Source organism: Lycium barbarum, chromosome 6, assembly GCF_019175385.1.
Source record: "Lycium barbarum isolate Lr01 chromosome 6, ASM1917538v2, whole genome shotgun sequence".
In the NCBI taxonomy this organism is placed as follows: Eukaryota; Viridiplantae; Streptophyta; class Magnoliopsida; order Solanales; family Solanaceae; genus Lycium; species Lycium barbarum.
Window position 1 is genome coordinate 136,319,428 of NC_083342.1, and position 16,382 is coordinate 136,335,809.

Here is a 16,382-nt window from a genome sequence, read left to right on the forward strand (position 1 = left end):
CAAATCAAATCCATCAAGTTCAAGAACAAGCTCAAAAGCCCTTGAATTTATTATTGAAAAGACGAATCAGAGAAATCATAGAGATTGTAACACTTATATTCTGAAATCAAATACAAAGATTGTTGCGATATTTTCCTGTCTTGATTATTATTTTCTCGACCCGAATTTTATTGTCTACAGTACTATTACATTATTTTCTGTTTAATATTATATTTTAATGTTTAGAAATAAAATGGAGTGATGTTGAAGCAAAAGTGAATAAAAATCAGGAGAAAAAGAAAAGAGAGAGGAGACCACCAAGAAGACAATGATGATTACTATTTAATGATGGGCTTATGATGTGTAACGATTACATGCCTTATTTGAAGACAAAACAAAAAGGAAGAAAGAAGCAAAGAATTGTTAAAAGAAAAAGAACGTACCAGGCAGCACTAAAAATTGAAGCCGTTCAATTAATGCTGCTGTGCACTCGCGACGCACAGCTATCACGGAAAATTGTTGTCTCTGATTATGATTTGGTCTTGTGCACCACCTGTGCGACGCACAGATGGCGCGGACCTGCTAATTTTTTCAGTCCGAGTTGAAACTGATTTTTAAAAGTCTAGGCATTTTGCTACTCTATAAATACATATTCTATACGGTTTTTATCCAATTTTAGATAATTTGTGATCTAGAGTTCAGAACTTTTAGACCTAGAAAAAGCTTGGTGTAGGGTGGCGTTCGGTTCTTCGGTTCAGTTTTATCAAACTTCGATTCGGTTATTTCGGTTTCGGTTTTTTGAAGGTGGACACCGAACACTGAACCAAACTAGTTCGGTTCGGTTCTTTCGGTTTCAGTTTTTTGAAGTTCAGTTCGGTTCGGTTTCGGTTTTTTCAATTCAGTTTTTTGATATGATATTACAAGCGATTCCATTTACGCTAATTCATATTCTCAAAAGCGATAAAATATAAAACTGACATATTGAAATCAAAATCAAACAAACAGGATACACAAGAACAGAAAACCATAATCATAATATAGGATTACTAGGTGCTATATACATACAGTAAGAATAATTAAGAAAACACATAAAGGACATACATTAATCCTAAAGACACATTCTAGTCACCTTTCTTTCTTAAGGATATTTGATTTTCTCAATTGAAGTGGAAAATTAGGGATACAAAAGAAAAAGAGGGCTTGTTACAATTGGATTTTTTTGGGCTTAAACTTAATGAGTCTGGACTAATTTAATTTTTTTGTAATGTATTAAATTTCGGTTCAAATTTCGGTTCTTCGGTTCGGTTTCATCAAAGTTCGGTTCGGCTAATTCGGTTTCGGTTTTTTGAAGGAGGACACCGAACATCGAACCAAACTAATTTGGTTCGATTTTTTCGGTTTCGGTTTCTTGAAGTTCAATTCGGTCCGGTCCGATTTTTCGATTTTCGGTATTTATGCCTAGCCCTAGCTTGGAGTTATCGTGAAGGCCGTAGTTACAGGGTTTTACCTTTTCTTCTCTGTAGTACTCGTTTTTACGTTTTTATTTGGATGATTTGTTGTTTTTCCTCCATGTCTATGTGGAGCTAAACTCTTTAGTTCTAGAGGTTTGACACTGGCATGAAAGTTGACGTGTGATTATTGTTTATATCTATTGATTTTTCATCTTTGGGTATTGCTTATTTATTCTTGTGCTTAATTGTTTAGTTACTTGATCACTAATTGAACACTATCTGTGGTGCGTAAATTGGACTTGAGAGAGTGAATTCACGTATGTAATAAGAATAAATAGAGTTTATTCGATATTATCGTTTCGCTACTGAGGATAGAGATATATCCTTTAGCCCTACTTAGTTGGATACGGAGAAGTAAATGCGTTCTTGTTACCTCTAACAACCATAGAGATATAGGCATTATAGTAGCATCTACAGGCTTGTGAGTAGTTCGAGAGATCATAAAGTTATAATTAAACCATCAACTGGTAATCCATAGGTAGAACGATTTGAAGACTCAACTGGATTGTTAATGGTCATAGCCCTAGATCTATCTCTTCTTCGATAAAAATTCGTTCTTTCTCGGTTGAAGTTCATTGTTTATTTTATTTTATTTTTAGTTCATTATTTATTTTCTTTTATTTTTAGTTAGTTTATAAATATAATCTTGGGATTTTATTTCTTGTATGGATAATTAGGATCGTTTAATTTAGTAAATAGTTAATCATAAGTCTCTGTGGGTACGATATCTGAACTTTAAAAATCTATATTACTTGTACGATCACGTATACTTGCGTGTGCGTTTGGGAGCAACAATGTTTAATCTTTTAATATTCATTAATTGATTCTCTTAATTGCTGTTAATGCTATGAATCAAGAACAATCCCCTCATCTTAGAAACAAGGATGTAATAAAGATAACTAACAGGAACTTAATTTGAATGATGACGAAATTAGTACTAAAAACAAGCTAAATTCCGACGGAAAGGTTAGAAGGGAACCATAAAAAATTAACTAGTCGAAATTGTTTCCTACGAACTTTTCGTAAAAAATCTAATATCTACGAGAGAACATTCTCATCATCCAATATTTTGCAAAGGTTCTTCAGAATTTGGCATTTTTTAGTAGTGAATGTAATATCTATCTTTTTAATGTAATATCCAAATTAAGATCAATTAAAGAATCTGATGAAGAAGGAATTACAAATCTCTCTTCGAAATGCTGAAATGTGAAAACTAAAGAAAATGAATTTCCTGCTTAGGATTCTATTTAAAGAGAAATAAATACAATGATACAAGCAAATTAAACTGCAAAAGAAAATTAATACCAGGGAAAAACAGAAAAAGCACATAAAAATAAGTACAAAATAAAATGTGCAACTCTTTTTCGGTTAGTAATTGTAGAGTGTAGGTTATATAGGAACAAAAAAATAGGAGATTGAAAGTGAAGAACCCAAAAAAAAAAAAAAAAAAAAAGTGGAGAGGAATTATCGATTAAAATTCCTCAGGGATGGTTTGAAGCACAGGCATCCAAGAAGAGTTATTTTTCAGCTTGACTTGATTAGCTTTTCTAATTATTTGCCTTTTTCTCATGAAATTCAAGCGTTGTTCCAAAGAAATAACAGCAGCCTGTGAAGGAGAAATTTGGCTTCTATTTTCATTGATATTACCATCTCTTAGTGCTTCGAGAACTTGCTTTAAATCTTCCTTTTTCACCACAATTTTCATTCTCACCGCCTCCTTTTTTCCTTGAGTTGAAAAATCTTTATTGTTTACTTGTGCAATGGCACCCAAAACATTGCTCATCACATTAGCTTTTTGGCTTCTTGTTCTTGAAATCTTTGATTCTGACGATCTCCTTGGCCACGCGCATCTATCTTCTGCAAATTTCACTTCCATTTTCCTTTAGTTACGTACGTCTTGTAATAAAGAGTTGATGACAGTGACTAAGTGCTTTGCTAGAATTTCTTTAGAAGTGCCTTATATAAAGCTTAGGAATAACAGAAATACCTATAAAATATACAAAAACGCGAAGTCGGTAGATTAAATATGTATTAATAAGTACAGCACATGACTCTGAGACATCTGGCGTTGATAAACAAATATTTGACTTTGGAGATGATTATCAACAAGAAATTCAACTTATAAGTTGGCATTCGCCTAAAATTAAAAATAATGTACCAGGTGCATGCTCATCTGTCAAACGGATACAAAGTCCATTACGTGTTATGTCAATAATCTGAAACCCGAATATACAAATGTGAATCGTAAATCGCTAGCTGCCATTCCTATTGATCATGATTTGAATTTTTATTTTAAGTTATGCTCTTTATTTGTTGCAAATGGGAAGCTAAATGAAAGCTGAAGCAGCTTAATTTTATGTTTAAAGTTTAAACAAGTGTATATAATAGTATGAACAAAGTGTCGATATTCTTGCATGAATAATTGAATATCTCCTAATTTGACCCTTGTTACTTTTACGGCTTGAATCAGGAAGGAGATTTTATATGTTAATGTTGGAGAGAGGAGGATGATGAGTTCATTGAATTCGATGTTTAGATCATACGATCAATTTAATCTTAGCAGTTTAGTTTTAACAAGAGCGTAGCACATATATATCATTTTAAAATATGTGTCTGATGCATGAGTGCTGCGGCATTCATTGATTTGATACTATATATATATATATGTAAATTCTTATCATAAATTTGAGATTGTGATCGAGTAGACATCTCTTAGTATGTTAAAATTTAGCAATATGAAAGTAAGTAAATAATTTGTGAACCCATTTTTTCACTTCTCAATACTTTCTCAAGTCTTGAACCAAAAATAGAGGACAACGGTGGAACCAGGACTATTTTTAAAGAAATTTAAAATAAAAATAAAAAGTATGTATGTATAGAAAAGTTAAGGAGACTTAAAGTGTTTGACCTTTCTATACATCATAATTTCTCGAGAAAGGAATGTCAATTAACTCCTTTTAGATAAAGATAGTTCCGCCACAGCAGAGAGACATTAACACGAGTTATGAGTACCAACAAGTGTTATTGATGGGGCATAAGTTGATGGGCTGTTATCCTAATTTGTTGGCAATGTACACCAACGCCTCACATGCAAATCCTCATCTGACGGAGCTGCCACCAATTAATGATTAAGCAACCAAACAAACGCGGCTGCCTACCTTTTAATTAGGTCTGAATATTTTCTTTCAACTTCCACTATTATGGTTTCATAAACTACTTTTATATACCAACTTAAATTACTGTAATAGAATATCTTGCTATTACTATTTTCGACAACATTACCAGCGGTGGATATTAGGATATAGAGTAATTTTAAGTTATGAGTTCATCTAAAAACAGTAGTTTTAGTTCGGATGTGTATTTGTATAAAAAAAAAAAACTATTAAATAAGTACCAACAATTGATGTCGAACTCAATAAATCAAATGAATTATGATAGAACCCAAACTGAACCCATCAAAATTTAACTCGAGTATCCGCATCAGAGTCATTAGCTCCAACGGAAATAGATTATATGTGTCTATACATTAGTTGGTGAATGTAGTTGGTGTCTTGGTGACACCAATTATAGAGATTTAGAGAGGAAGTAGTAGGAGTGTTATTAGTATTGATGATTGGCAACTGCTAGGGATTAAAGTATAATTGGCAGCTGGTGAGATCATATTTATTCAGGGGAAGTGAAGTGCCAATTTGTGGCAGTTGTTGTCTATGCTCTTCTGTCACGCTATACCTTTCTTTCATGAATAAGTTAGCTAATTGTTTCGACTTTTCATTTCTTTTCTCTCTCTATTATGTTTAGTCTTTTCATTCTTGAAGTATCACAATTAAGAAGCCATGAAAGATAGGGTGTCTTTGGTACGAATTAAGGAAAACAATGCTCATGTTTTTTTTTTTTTTAATAATTACTTAATGTTTTGTTGGGTTTTAAGAAATAAGTTCTACTAATTGTAGGGAAAACAATTTCTATGAAAGGGGCATTTCACGCTCATTGTCTCCTTCACACCGCCCAACACTCCATTCCCCAACCCTCACCCTGCCGTCCCTCTCCCCATCGCACCATCTCATCCTCTATAGTGTTTGTCTAGATTATGTATAAATACATTTGATATAATATTCTCTATTTACTTACCAAACACTAGAAAATAAGTAAGAAAATTATTTATTTTACTTGAAATTTTTTTCATAGAGAATGAGTCTCATCAATATACAGAGGCGAAGATAGGATTTCTAGAACATGTGTGCACCACTAAAAAAAAGAAGGAAAAAATGTGAGGTTGATCTCTAGTCCTCTAGGTATAACTCAACCATCAACCAAGTGCACCATTTAGACTTCTTGTAGCATGAGTGTCTGCAGATAATATTATACCAATTTAAAAAAATATATACATAAAATACCTAATTCTACGGAGAGACTAAGGGCTCAGGTGCTCCAAATTTGGCAAATACTGATGCGGCACGAGCCATCAACCGTAAATCATACACATAAACATATACCTACTCATGCAAATGCACATTCAAGAATTTCCTTGTTAACTTGGGAACATACATATGATTCTTTCATGTGGGAAACTAGTTCTTTCAATATGTATGTAACTTATGGATCGCTCATGTGATGAATCTGACTTTGGTATTAGACCGGGTCACAGGGATCTTTACATAATCAAATGAGAACTTATTAAGATACAAATGACATCATATGGAAGGAACACTGTGTACAGATATGGAGCTTGTGATACTTCGTCCTTTAGAACTTACATAGAGGAAGGAACATAGGATTAGACCTCATGTCAATGAATGCATAGGAACACCTACACACAAAGGCAAATTCAGGATTTCAAAAGAATGAATTCACCATTGCTTTTAAGATAAAATATAAAATTTTGCCATTTGGGTAATTAGAATTTCGTATATTGATTTTGCAATTTGGGTAATTAGAAGTAATATAAAAAGAAAAATGTTAAAAGACTGCTTTAGAAATTTTAAAAAAAAGTGCAACAAGCTAGTTTGATCCCTCAACGTTGAGGAATTAAACTCAGCACATAACCAGTGCTCCTCTCAATATGATTTGACCATGGGTTGCTTTAGCTAATATTTTCTATCATTTAAGAATTATACACATAATACACCGAGTTCAGTCAGGTAATCATGAATTCACGTGACCGATTTTTTTAACATAAATTCGTCATTGCCTACCCGTACTATTTTATGACCCTCGCTAATAAATACGTCTGCGCTTCGTGTGACTATTAAAAATTAAATATGACTAAATAAATACTTTTATAAGTTTTATAGTAAAAATGTCTATCTCAAATTTATCTCTCTACGCCAATACATCAATCTAATATTATTCATTATTGTTTATTATCTCTGGCCACTTTTCTAATATATCTTGTGAAGAGAAATTCTACAAATACAAATAATACTCTTATGTGATAACATATTTTCAGATTTTGCAAAAGAAATGATAATACATACAATATACTTTCAATTAAAATTCATGAAGATTAATTTATTTTTGATAAATATATTAATTAAAATAAACAGAAATATTACCGCAAAAGAGTGACATCTCCAAGAGAAGTCAAATTACATATACCCTTTCCATTTAAATCGTAAATTAAAATTTTCAACTATGAATGCATCTTCAAAATATATACATGTAACTTCTCGATTAAAATGTACTAAAAAGTTCACAAATATAACAAAAAGGGATTTCATACATATCCAAAAATACAAACACTTTCTTAACACGATTTTATGAAAATAAAGCGATAAGATATGTAATAAAGATATACACCTACGGATTTTTGAATTTTTATGTGTGTTGCACTCTATGAAATAGTTCCTCTAAACCATGACAACATCCTAAAATAAGAAAAATGGTAAAAGTGTGTATAATTTAAGCTTTCAAGGAAATAAAAAACTTTCATTTTTGAACATATCAATAGTGCTCTTTTCATATTCCTTTGATAATCCATACTCTAAAAGTGGCATCATAAAATGAAAAATCAAAATTTAATGATCACAAAAAAAAAAAGAGCGAGAGAGAGAGAGATAGAGAAAGAAAGCTCAATAGTCATTGATAGTCACTACTTCTTACCCAAAAAAAAAAAAAAAAAATCCTTTGAAGCAGAAGTCATTTGTCTAAATCAGTCCACTCAAAAACTTATAAATTTTAGAAGACATTTCTCTCCCATAATTTCATGTGTGTTCACTTCTAATTCCCTATGGGTAAGCATGAACAGAAAGAAAGATCCCTCAAAAAAGTGCTTTGTAATTATTAATGGAATAATGTAGAAAAAAGCACCCAAACATTATTATTCCTTCATGAAAAAAGAAGAAATTATCGTACTGTAAAATTTGAATAGGTTCGATCTATAGTTATTTGAGCCTCCTCCTAAAACACTACTAAGTTCATCGAGTTGTTCAAGACAAAAACAATCATCCAACTAAATAAAAAATTTGTATAACAAAAACACCTTACATATAAGAATCTTACATATCGACAATATATAATTAACAAACAATCACAAAGAGAAGGAGCAAAAGCTTCAATAATTGGTTATCCAAATAGATCAGAGTCTCTAATTTTATTATAATTAAGTTGATTAGAAAAATCAACTGACAAAAATAATTAGGAGAGAAATATAAAGAGAACTCTCACCTGAATTTAGTTTGAAGATGATCATGAGAATAACAGATAATCATTTATCGTAAATTTGGAGCACTTTTGGGAACCTAGCATGAAGCTAAACCATTTAAATATACAAAGAAGATTTTTTTTTAGCAATTGCAGTAGTGGTCCTAACTCTTAAACGTGGGGAGAGAAAAAGTCCTTTGCTTTTACTAACGAATTTACTACTTCAAATTAATCACAATTAATTATAGGGGAAGGAATAAAGAGGAGTTAGTGATATACGTGGGGAGTGGGGAAGTTCTTTGCCCGCGCTTCACGCTATCGTAAAAGAAAATTAAAACAGGGATTTCCCAACCAATTAAAGTATATATTACATGTAGTAGGGAAGGGCAGTTTGTTTTGGCTTAACAATGACCAATAATCTAATAAACAACCTTAAATTATAAACAAAACGTACCAATAGAAACAATCTCAAAATGCCATTTGGACTTAAATTTCACAAGGTCAAGTTACAACTTACATAACCTTGAAAACTACATGTAACCAAATCTAGCTCCATTCCTAGAAAATTCAAGCCCAAAAGCCTATATCTATATGTACATACACAATGTCGGACAAATCAAAGAAAATAAATGAAAGGAATGAAAAATACTGAGGTAGGAATTATTCAATAATATGCAGAAATAATGAGAAAAGGGAATATCTTGCAAATAAGATCACTCTTCTCTGAAAAAAAGATCAATCTTCAGGTGGCAACTCAATATTTTCCTCTGCTTCAGTGGGCCTTCTATCTTCTCCTTCTCAAGCTTTACTTTTGTTTCTATTTCAGAGCTACTCTCTGTTTTCTTCTCACTGCAATTCTCGAGTTCTTCACTATGAATAATATTCGCTAAACTGCGTATAAAGTCTACCACAGCCTCATCGAACTAACAAATAAATAATTTTGTCATAAATTTGATAAGTAAAACAACCATCAACTCAAATGGTGACTCTCATCACTGTGAGCTGCATTGTATCAAACTAACATTATGATTTCAAACTCTAAAAACAAAAAGTCTGCATTGAAATGTTGCTAGCATAGGATATTTAAGGTTCAATAGACAAAAAATTTGACAAAAAACCTGCACCAAATGGCAAAATGATCTACCAAGCGGCTATTATCAATGTCTAAAAATTCAATTATTTATTCTTGTTGGGTAAGTATTTTCTAATATGGCTTCTATGAGGAACACCAACTTTCATAATCTTGCTTTTCTTATCATTAAAAATTCCTTGGGAGCTCCAATCAGGAAGTGCCCATGAGATAACCAAATGAATGGAAAAAAGAAGAAGTAAACTACAAGATATAAAATTCTGATTCGAGATGTTATTAGGAATCGTGCAACTTTAACATAAGCAATTACAATATCATGCAATATTGTAAATTAACTATGAGTATCGTGTTGTTAAAAGAATGTTAAACTCAAAACTATCATTTGGTCAAGATTAGTTGCTACATGAAAGACCATAGAGTATAAATAACTCCATTAATGATATGAATGGATAAGTTAAAAAACACTTACCCTTGGACAGTATTCTGACCAGGCTGCTTCTGCCATCCATTAAAAAAACTCCTTAATAAGAAAGGACAACCACAACTTCGATGAAATAAACCTTGAGAAAACCTAACACAAACATTAAACTAATGTAAAGTTATATCATGGTCAGACCAGAACCGTCATAGCACTTCCCCAATAGACAGGAAAAAGTCAACTACTTCTGCCCAAAGTGAAATTAGGAGAGAAGGGAAAAAGTTTTTACAAGAAAAATCAAAACTCAGTCTATGTAGTTTACTTTTTGAAACCTGAATATAAGATTCGTAAGATTAGAAGACAAGTAACTCAACTTAGACCCAATAAATTAGGAATTAAAAAGAGCAAGCGAATCTTACTTGCCTGATCTTCTAAACTTGTATTAAATCGCAACAAAATAGACCATTTTTCAATGGTTCATCAAAAAGAAATGATTCAAATTGACTGAGATTGTCTGTCTACTAAAAACGTTTAAGCAAGAAGTGTCTAATTCAAAAATAACTATTTGGCAACCAAAAAGGCACTGTATGTATGTAAACAAAATACATATGAAATTTGTGAAAACCAACCTAAACTCTAATTCTCTAAGCGGGCCATGACAATGGCCGTGGAGTGTACTCCTACGGATTTGCTTCTCCTTTACGTTTTTTGAAATTCTAATTGTCTTCTTTGGAGTCGTAGGATAATTAGCGGACTGTTTAACATAATTAAGCAAGAAACAACACATCTTTTCTGACCACAAATATGTTATTTAAAAGGACTGCTGAGTGAGTTGGTGATGCTTCTCCTGGGACAAAATTTGGTTCCCATCTCTTAATTAACAAAAAGTGACCATACACGAATCAAGGTCCATTTTTTAGGACAAAAGCCATGTTTTCTTCCTTTGTAAATTTGACGATGAAGTAGCCAAAACCCAGATCTATCCGTGGAAAATTTTCAGTCGGTTTCCATAATTCTTGAATTTTACTTTTGAGGTAGTGGTGGACAATGCGTTTGCCAATCAGTTTGATAATTAAGGAAAATTTCCATGGAGAGTGAAGTCGATCTTTGTCTTCCTTAGTTAGATGAATGATTTTGATACCATTAATGAGAGAACTGACCCCATCTTCTTGGGTATCTGAGGGGTTGGGGACGCATGCTCTTCTTCATAAATGGGCATGTCCAGATCAATTATTGATTCATTGGAAAGGAGCTTATATTTAAAGCTAATTCCCGTGGAACTCTCCTTGTTTAATGGAGGAGTATTGATGACTCTGTCCAAAGTAAAGACCTAACTATACTTTTGAAGCTTAAATGAGCAGAGCTAGCATCCTAAAGAAGCAAAGAAAATCATCAAATGTACTGCAAAGCTTCAAAATGTCAAACTTTCACGACCTTAGAAAAGTAGAAACTAAACTCCAGTTTGGCCATAAGTTTTTTTTTTCACTTTATTTTTCAAAAATATTTTGAAAACATTGTCTGGCTCTGAAAAGTGACCAGTTTTTGGGAAGTTATTGAATATGAATTTTTCAAGTTTCGCAAAGTGGTTTAGATTAGTTTTTCTAAGTTTTTGAAGTTTTCAATTCATAAAACTTTAAACTTTTTTCAAATAAAATGCATGTTCAACTTCCCAAAACCAATTTTATTCTCATCTTTAAAACTCTTTTGGTTAAATACTCGAGGAGTTGCAGATTGTAACTAAGCAAGGAGACAGCTATTCAATAGGGATGAATATTTTTTAATCCCTTATTTAACATGATATACATTAGATGAATACAATAGGTGTATACAAATGATCAACAAACAGTTTTTATACACATTATGTGTATACCAAAACAAATTTCATATTTGATATACATCAAACGCACACTATTAATTTTAAACAAACATCATGTATCTAAAAAAAAAAAAAATATTCATGTATTGTATACATAGAATTTGAAACTTATGGAATATTTGGACACTAGTCTATGTATACAAATCAGCATGTGTATAGCCACATTGACACAGTATGTTACTATTGTATACATAGAATTTGAAACTTATGGAATATTTGGACACTAGTCTATGTATACAAATCAGCATGTGTATAGCCACATTGACACAGTATGTTACTATAGTAAATGTATACAAATATTTTTATACATTATATGAATACAATAGATGTATATAAATGATCAATATCTGTTATAGAAGATGTATACATTATATGAATGCACTAGGTGTATACAGTGGTTTTTTTTTTTTTTTTGGTTTTTTTTATATGGAGGTGATATAAGTTTACAAGGCAAAGAGTTTCAGATACAGACCAAAAAAAGCAATTGTTAATTGAAATATTTTAGGAGATGAAATAAAAGAGGGGAAATTTGGTAGGAGAGAGAATGAAATTCAAACTGTATGTGAAGCTATTTTAATGGCATGATTTATGGGATGTGGGGTACAAAGAAAAATAGCCTAAAACGTGCGAATAGGCCATTCCATGCCAATTGTTTGAAACATGGCTATTCTATGCCAATTGTATTTCTCTGTTGATACACTGCACCAAATTCCCTACTTTGACTAGTCTTTTTGTTTTGCTGTCACAGCCCGAAATATATATCTGCATTCTGTACAATGTTAACTTTCTGCCGGAATTAGTTCATTCCCAATAAATTTTTATATTGGTTCTTGTTTTTATTGCAGTTCCTGTATATAATTCTTTTCTCTAATATTAGGTGTAACGTGAAGTGGTCTAGGAAATTGTTTTAGTTCGAGACATGTATGACATTGTTTTTAAGAATATTTTATCGGCAATGATATAAGATTTAATAAACTTTTCTAATATAAACTAGAAGTAGAAATAAGAAGGATCAATTGAAGAAGAAAATCCAGTAGAATTGTCAAAGAAAAAATGTTTTTATCAAATATCCCTTCTAAGAGTCAAAAATAATTTTCCAAAACATGACCTGAATCGGGCTTCACGTACATCTCGCGTGTAAATCCACCAATTTTGCCTATAAGTCGATTTCTCATGTGCACGAGCCCAATTGTTTTTTACAGTTCTTTACCAGCTCAATAAACATATCTCATCTCAACATAAAGTGAAAAGGAAAGTTGTTCCTAACAATACTTATGCATAAACACATGACATGTGTTTGGAAATATTTTTTATTATTTTATCATGATTAATAAAGGGAAAATTTCCTTTACATGTAATATTATATTATTATTTACCCTCAGTACCATAAAAATTAATTTTACAGAAAATACCGGTTGTTTGATTACCAAATCATAAAAAATAGGGACAACTACGTATATATGCATCTTAATGAGAAATATTTACGAAATGTGACGATAGTTTTATATTTACAATACATAACATTACAAACCCTATACAAAACATGCCTTTTTTAAAATTAAAAAAAAAAAAAATATATATATATATATATATAATTATATATTTTTTAATATTTTTTTTTTTAAAATATTATTTTCGCTCAAAAATTTATGTATGAAAAGTGTATATCTCGCTCAAGGCTTAAAATGTTCGCTCAAAATTTAGTGTATGAAATATGTATATCTCATTCAAGGCTTAAAAAATCCGCTCAAAATTGTGTGAATGAAAACAGTATGAAATTTGTATCTCTCTCAAGTCTTAAAATTTCGCTCACATTTTCGTGTATAAAGTTCATGTTAGATTTCTGTAAAATTAATACAACTACAACAACATTGTATACAACTTTGATACAACATTCAAGACTTAAAATAATTGCTCAAATTTTTGTGTATGAAATGTGTATATCTTGCTCAAGGCTTAAAAAGTTCGCTCAAATTTTATGTATAAGAACGTATGAAATGTGTATATCTCGATCAAGGCTTAAACATTACGCTCAAAATTTTATGCATGAGAATGGTATGAAATGCGTATATCGACTTAGAATTTCATTCACATTGTTTGTATATAAAGTTCATATTAGGTTTCTGGAAAATTAATACAACTACAACAACATTGTAACAACTTTCATACAATATTCAAGGCTTAAAGTTTTCGCTCATAATTTTGTATATGAAAATTATATTAAAAATTCCACTCACACATACACATTTCATACACAAAAATTTGAGGTAATTTTTTAAGCCTTTGAGCAAAAAAAAAAAAAAATTAAAAATATATAAAAAATATTTAATTTTTTTATATATTTTCTGGAAAAAAAATAAAAAAACGAAAAATATTTGAAAATCCATCATGTTTCGTAATATATCGTTATGTTTTGTAAATAAGGAAAACTATCGTACGTTTCGTAAATATTTCCCCTTAACATGTATATATACTTAGTTTTCCCTACAAAATATGATAAATCCCCATAGGATAGAAGTAGAGGTGTTCATGGTCCGGTTTGACTCGGTTTTTGGCTAAAACCAAACCAAACCAATCAAGGCGGTTTTTTTTAATATTCAGACCAAACCAAACCATTATAGTATAAATTCTATCGGTTTCGGTTTTATCGGTTTTGTCGGTTTTGTCGGTTTTATCGGTTTGGTTTGGTTTTTCCGGGTTGTAATAATATATTTTATAATGCAAAAAAATTGACAAACTTATTTACAAACTTGCACTTTTGAGTAGTTGTAGTTTCCATCTGAAAAAAAGTATCCAAAAATCTAAATAAATAGAGAAATTCAAAATCATTAGATAAAAACTAAATCAACAGAAAAAATCTAAATCAGTGGAGAAAATCTAAAATAACAGAGAAATAAAATAAAAAACACATACAAGATGAAAGACTAGAGAAGCAATTCATTCAAGTAAAACTTCAAAGACACAAAAATAATTACACAAACAAAGAGTAGGGAACATACAAAAAGTAACCAAAAAATAAAAGGGAAGAAAAAGTTACAGACTTACAGGGATTAAAGCTTCTTGTACTATCGCGGTGCACACAGAATAATTGTGGTTTATGATGTAACCGACCAAGAGAGCTTCAACAATGTCAAGCAATGGTTGAGTGAAATAGACCGATATGCAAGTGATAATGTGAACAAACTTCTTGTTGGAAATAAGTGTGATCTCACAGCACAGAAAGTAGTTTCCACAGAGACAGCTCAGGCTTTTGCTGATGAAATTGGCATACCTTTCATGGAAACAAGTGCAAAAAGTGCCACTAATGTAGAACAGGCTTTCATGGCTATGGCTGCTTCAATCAAGAACAGAATGGCAAGCCAACCGGCAAGAGCGGTTGCTGTTCATCTTGAAAGGACGAAGCTCTGTTGCCTTGATGATGATTCTGATGTGGAGTTGTGGTGAAGCTAGCACGCAACAACACAAAGTACCACTTAACAAGCCTAGCCACAACAGACAAGAATGAACATCATGAAAAAGAGAAAAAAGGAACAAAAGATAGTGCATGGTGCACTCACAAAACACAACTTCTTTTTAGAATATTTAGCATGTGTTTGTATTAAAAAAAAAAAAGATTACCAAAAAGTAGAATAAGAAAATTCAGCAGAGAAACCTGTTAACAGACAAATGTAATCATGGAGAGTTTATTTATGTTAACTATTCAGTAAGAGATTTTTATTTTACTTTAACTGTATTGGCTTGGGGAACATGGGCTAGACTTTTCTCTTGGAATGGTCCTAAATTATGAAGAAGTTAAAAAATAGATAAAGTTTAATTAACATATATAAATATTAACATATATAAATATATATAATATTTTAAATATGTACATATTTATCGGTTCGGTTCGGTTTAGTTCGGTTTTTTTTATGAGTAACACTAAACCAAACCAAATGTTATCGGTTTTTAAAAATCTAAAATCAAACCAAACCAAACCGAGCCGGTTTTCGGTTTATTAAATCGGTTTGACTTGGTTTATCGGTTCGGATCTGTTTTTCGGTCTCGTTTGAACACCCCTAGATAGAAGTTTACCTAAATATAACTCCCCCTAATATCGCATTGTTATAAGGGAAATGCATTTCAGTCTCCTTTTTCCTATTTTTTCTTTCTTTTTTTTGCCGAATTAGAATCCCAAAAAACCCGTTTCAGTTATATTCTTTCGCTAATACAATCCCCCATATTCTCCCTTCCATAACAAATTCTTCTGTCCACTAAATTCTTTCATAACTAATTAATTATATGAATTGTGTATATACATTGTATGATTTGTGTATTTTTTTTGTTTGTTTGTATGAACTGTGTATGTGAGACTAAGTAATTGCATGAATTGTGCATATACATTATATGATTTGTATGAATTGTGCATATACATTATATGATTTGTGTATTTTTTGTTATATGAACAGTGTATGATATATGTATGTGAGACTGATTAATTATATGCATTGTGTATATACATTGTATGATTTATGTGTTTTTTTGTACGAACCGTGTATGATCTATGTATGTGAGACTAAGTTTGTTTCTCGTTTATATTATCTTGGGTGAAAGTAATTAGATCAAAACACGGACATCCTCACAAGAATTTGGGAAATCACAAGAATTTGAGGGAAGTTTCAAAATGAGCAAATTTGATAAAGATGCGTAGAATCAGATTGCATAATTCTGTGTTTATAACATAACTAGTTGAGTAAATATAATTGAAAAGCTAAATATTTTACATCGAAATTAGGCTGAAAAGGTGGGAACCTTGAAATTAGGCTACAAAGTTGGGAATGGGCGAAATTTCAAGTTTTGGTAAAATTGGTAAATTATTGGTAATTTTAGTAA

The 16,382-nt window shown here is 31.3% G+C and overlaps 1 protein-coding gene across 1 annotated transcript; it reads left to right on the plus strand.

Annotated features, from left to right (window-relative positions):
• Positions 1-14,567: 14,567 nt before the first annotated feature.
• LOC132644755 (GTP-binding protein YPTM2-like) lies at positions 14,568-15,040 on the plus strand (the record flags this gene model as incomplete). Its single annotated transcript, XM_060361363.1, has 1 exon — positions 14,568-15,040. A coding segment is annotated over one exon (390 nt), but the record flags the coding sequence as incomplete, so codon positions are not given.
• Between the last annotated feature and the right edge of the window lie 1,342 nt (positions 15,041-16,382).